Source organism: Sinocyclocheilus rhinocerous, unplaced genomic scaffold (genome assembly GCF_001515625.1).
Source record: "Sinocyclocheilus rhinocerous isolate Xijiao unplaced genomic scaffold, SAMN03320098_v1.1 scaffold2160, whole genome shotgun sequence".
Classification (NCBI taxonomy): Eukaryota; Metazoa; Chordata; class Actinopteri; order Cypriniformes; family Cyprinidae; genus Sinocyclocheilus; species Sinocyclocheilus rhinocerous.
Genome location: NW_015646171.1, coordinates 253,300 through 258,608, shown reverse-complemented (window position 1 = coordinate 258,608; position 5,309 = coordinate 253,300). Strand labels below are relative to the sequence as shown.

Sequence of the window (5,309 nt, the reverse complement as noted above, 5' to 3'; positions counted from 1 at the left end):
CATGATCTTTACTTAATATCCTAATGATTTTTGGCATAAAAGAAAAATGGATAATTTTGACCCTTACAATGTATTGTTGGCTATTGCTACAAATATACCCCAGCGACTGGTTTTGTGCTCCAGGGACACATTAGCTGTTTTTGATGCTTGAAATGACACGAGGCTGATGTAAACGTTGACAGGACTTTCTCTTTCGGTTGAAATATTTCTTATGCATGGTTTCATGACACTGTTGTGCACTGGTTTGATTTCTCAGCTGATCTATAAGAAGACGATCCTGCCCTGTCCTCTGCCGTTCTTCTACCAGCACGAGTCCAACATGAGCATGAACGGCTCGGACGCTCTGGGTCTGTACGCGCTGCAGAACGCCTCGGCGCTGGCCTCTATATCAGCAGCGAACGGACCTCCGCTGGATCCTCACGCGCCGGTGCACAGCGCCGTCCAGTTCACACCTCACCCTGAGGACATGTGCACACCCAAATACTTTGTGTTCAACTCACAGGTGACGATGCTGACGATATGAGACAAATATGTCATTAATCCTGCCAGACGAGAAGATCCGTACTGTAAAGTGTGCGTGTGGAAAGAGCCTCACGGCGTTTGTTGTGTTTGTCTTTCAGACCGTGTACACCATTCCCATCCTCGCCTTTGCTTTCGTGTGTCATCCTGAAGTTCTGCCCATCTACAGCGAACTCAAAGAGTGAGGAAAACTTTGTGCATATGCAAAAAAATAAAGAAAAATGAAGAAAGCATCAGTATAGTCACATCTATACTGTCCAATAAATTAAAGACTAAAAAGTGACAAAAAAAAAAGAAGGAAATTTAGAACATTGGCTTGTATTATTATATTATATTATATTATTTAAATAGTTTTAAGTAGTTGTTTTTTAAAATTATTATTACTTTTTTTATTATTATTGTTATTATTATTTTTAAATAGCATCAGGTCCAGTAACAAAAACACTGAGATTTAGAAATGTGGCTTTATATTATATTATATTATAAATAGTTTTAAGTAATTTTTAATTATTATTTTAAATAGCATTAGGTCCAGTAACAAAAACACTGAGATTTAGAAATTTGGTTATGTTATGTTATGTTAATGTATTATATGTTAATGTATTATATTATTATATATAATATAATGTCATTGTTACATGACATTATATTATATGTTATGTTATGTTATGTTATGTTATGTTACATGATATTATATTATATTTCAAATAGAATCTGCTGCCACGGTATGTTTTATAAATATATAACACACATTGACAATTTTATTATAAATTTTTTTTTTCGTATGGCATCAGGTCCAGTAACAAAAACAATTGGATATTTAGACATTTTTATATCGTTTTGTATTATGTCATATTACATATCAAATCAAATCTGATACCACCACAGTATTTTTTGATAAACTGGAAAATAGTCTGAAGTTGACAATTAAAAACGGCTGATATTGACTGATACCATTATAATCACATACCCAGAGGCTCGGATATATTTCATAAAGCTGTTTCTGTTGTGACTCCTCGTGTTCTGCAGTCGCTCTCGGAGGAAGATGCAGAGGGTCTCAAACCTGTCCATCTTGGCGATGCTGGTGATGTACCTGCTCTCCGCTCTGTTCGGTTATCTGACGTTTTATGGTACATTACACTCTTCTCATACACACCTGCAGCACACATTCCAGTCGAGAAGTTACTTGTTACCAAACCTCTCTCTCTCTGTCTCTCTCAGATCATGTCGAGGCAGAGCTGCTTCACACCTTCACCAAGGTCTACAAGTTTGACACGATGCTTCTTCTGGTGCGTTTGGCTGTGCTGACGGCGGTAACGCTGACCGTTCCCATTGTGCTGTTCCCTGTGAGTAACAAAACACACCCGTATGAGCCTGTTGTGCTTCACCGTCCTTCATTCTGATACACTTTGAAGTGTGTTTGATGCTCTTTTATTTATTCGTGTCCTCTTATTGTGGCCTGTCATGCATCGGCATCATTCTCCCGCTGTCTCTGCTGAAAAAACATGCTTTTGTTTAAAAAATAACTAAAACTAATAAATACAAAATTTATTAAACTATGTAGACATTAGAGGTGTAACGGTACACAAACATGACGGTTTACTGAATTATTAAACAGTGGTTTACTGAACAAATGTGTCTTTCTTTAAATGTATTTAAAATTGTGATTAAAATTTACTTAGGGATAAAAATCTACCTCAGATTCTGCTCTAAACTATAGGGAGCCCTTTTACATTACTGTAAGGTTACAGTTAACAGCAGAGCCCAAACTTAAATTGAAGTACTATTTATTTTTAAATATAATAATCAGTGCTCAAAAATTACAACAAATTTAAAAAACAAATACATTTTTTATTTTTATTTTAAAGAATTAAAATATATAGACACTTAAAAAAAAGAAAAACTAATAAAAATGACAAAAATGCACAACAAAATTATTAAAACCTTAACTAAAATCAAAGTTGAAACAGAAAATAGAAAAATAAAAATCTAATTCAAAATATCAGCAAACTATAATAGAATATCAATGATACTAAAACCATAAAAAAATTACTTGAATTAACTGAAATAAAATCTAAAAACATCTAAACTTAATTCATTTCAGCTAGTTGCTAAGGAAATATTTATCATTTTTAATGTACTAAAATAACTAAAAACCAATACATAAAAAATATATAGACATTTAAGAAAATAAATAAATAATAAAAATGACTAAAACACACAACAAAATTATTAAAAACGCAAGTAAAATTAAAGTGAAAACGGAAAATAGAAAAATAAAATCTAATCCAAAATATTACTTAAAACTAGCATGGTATATATATCAGTGATACTAAAATAACACTGATTTGTTAAATGAACAATGTATTTTTCTGTCATGTGACAGGCAGAGGGCGCTCCAGAGCTTCTTTCGCTCAAGCCCCGCCCTCTCTCTCTCTCTCTCTCTCACACACACACACACACACACACACACAGTGAGGGAGGGGCGATCAAAGCCAGTGGAATATTACCTGATGCAGTGCAGTGACCTTGCAAAAAGTGCAGTTACAGCGTGTGGCCACCGGTGGCGCTATAAACACACAAAACACTCCTGCAGCTCCTATAATCAGATCAGGTTTTCATTGAAGACAGAAATGAGCTGGTATTATTTGATTAGATTGTCTAAAAACGTGAGAAGCTGCCGAACCTTGGCTGCTTAAACCGCTTTAGCATCAGATGGCTTGTGTTAAAAGAGCACAGTTGAGCTGAGGCCTGTGCTCTGTTCATGAGCTTTACATCAGGGCCTGCAGAGTTTGTGCCATGTGACATTTTGTGTTTCCAAGGAGTTCGTGGCCTTCAAGTTGCTCTTAAATGTCACGGCCTTTGTCCGCGAGATTTCTTATGTTTTGTCTGAGGGCCAACGGAGACCTTGAGTCCGACTCGCAGACGACACTCGCTAACAGAAACAAGACAGACCGTCGATACGAACCAACAGTTTTATTCTGAATGAGCATAAACCAGTCTCATCATGGAGTCTACTGAGGTCAGAGCGAACTCTCACACAGTGCTCTGAATCAAGGCTCTTGGTCGTTAGCGAGCACGTTTGCTACTTGAGCAGTGACAGGTGTGCCGCTTCGGTGCCCTTATAAAGGACCCCGGGGCCCTTCAGCTCTAGTTTCACTTGTATCAGATGCTTGATTCAATGAGGCCACGTTCTCGCTTCTCCTGATGAACGTAACTGTAGATGGATAGTTTGATTTATTACACTTTCAACAATCTGCAGAGCTACAAATGGGTTCAAGGAAAATATTTGTTAAAAAGTACATATATTATTGTTTACATTTTTAATATAAGTTTTTAACAAACATATTTTTGTTACAAATTATTATGTAATTTAATAAAAAAAATTAAGTATGATATATTAACATAATATTTTTGAGTATTATCAATGCTGAGAACACTTAATATGTTTATGGAAATTATTAATAGAAATTTAACATTATAAATGTCTTTACTGTCACTTTAATGCATCCTTGCTGAATAAAAGTAATAATTTCTTTCTCTTAAATTTTTATTGAACTACCGTATTGGCCCGAATATTGGCCCGAATATAAGACGACCCTGATTATAAGACGACCCCCCTTTTTCCAGATGTACCTTTTGGAAAAAGGCTTTTTAAAAACCAAATATTGTTTTTTCTCAGTAAAACACATTTTGTCTTCAATTATTTTCATATTGCATATTTTTCCTATTTTAATTTTTGTTTTGAAAGTATGTTAAAAACTGGTAAAATGTACCAACAGTCACATTTAAAAAATATACACTTTTTGATATACCATTAAAAAAACAAAACAGGTTGCCCATCTGAATTAGGACATTTAGGCTATCCATCTAATAGTAGCCTACCAAAATCTTATTAACAGTAGAAGTTAAATCTTACTGTAGTCTTCAAATCTGGGTACTGTCTTACGTTTTAAAATCACAAAGGGAGTTTGGTCCCATCAGGCTAACGTGACAGTCACGACTCATGCAGCTGTAAGGTTTTCTTTTTCTTTTGTTTTTACTCGCGATCTTTACAACACGCATTACATTACGTATTTCATGGCACACTCGTTTTATGCGTATTTGGCACCACCTATTGTGGTGGGTATATTATTGACATGTCAAAGTCTAGACCCTGAATATAAGACAAGTGCGTTTTTTCAGATGTATTTCCAAGAAAAAAACATTGTCTTATATTCGGGACAATACGGTAGTTTGCTTGAGATTAACAATCTAAACGAACTGAAAGAGCTTTTAAAAACCGCTGAGCTGCTCCACAGCACTGAAGTAAACAGGAGAGAGGTCTGTCCTCGTCCTGACGTTAACTCTCAGACGAGCGTCCAGCAGGAGGGTCACTAGGAAAATGTCACACGTTCGGGTCCTGCGGTCGGCAGGGCTCCAGATGCGCTCGCCAGCAGATGCCGAATGCTTTGAGCTCGGACTGAAATGTGGCACCCAGGTGACGGCTGGAAAGCTCGGCTTTATGGAAGTCTCTTTGTTAAAGGACTGTCTGATCAGAGATGGTTATGCAACACTATCGCTCTTTAATGGACTCCATCTGCTCTCCGCTTCTTTAATGATGTGTCTTGAGCTCCAGGTGTTTTGAGAGGCTGCAAACGAACCAACCTGTAGTTAAAGGGGTCATATGATGTTGCTAAAAAGAACATTATTTTGTGTATTTGGTGTAATGAAATGTGTTTATGCGGTTTAAGGTTAAAAAAACACATTATTTTCCACATACTGTGCATTATTGTTTCTCCTCTATGCCC

The 5,309-nt window shown here is 36.1% G+C and overlaps 1 protein-coding gene across 2 annotated transcripts in view; it reads left to right on the top strand.

Moving 5' to 3' along the window:
- Positions 1-5,309, top strand: part of slc38a4 (solute carrier family 38 member 4) — a 29,257-nt gene that overhangs the window by 18,988 nt on the left and 4,960 nt on the right. For both annotated transcript variants that reach the window (XM_016511010.1, XM_016511012.1), the window contains exons 10-13: positions 257-502; positions 621-700; positions 1,549-1,649; positions 1,741-1,865. In XM_016511010.1, the coding sequence (XP_016366496.1) occupies positions 257-502; positions 621-700; positions 1,549-1,649; positions 1,741-1,865 (552 nt within the window). The remainder of the gene's footprint in view (positions 1-256; positions 503-620; positions 701-1,548; positions 1,650-1,740; positions 1,866-5,309) is intronic.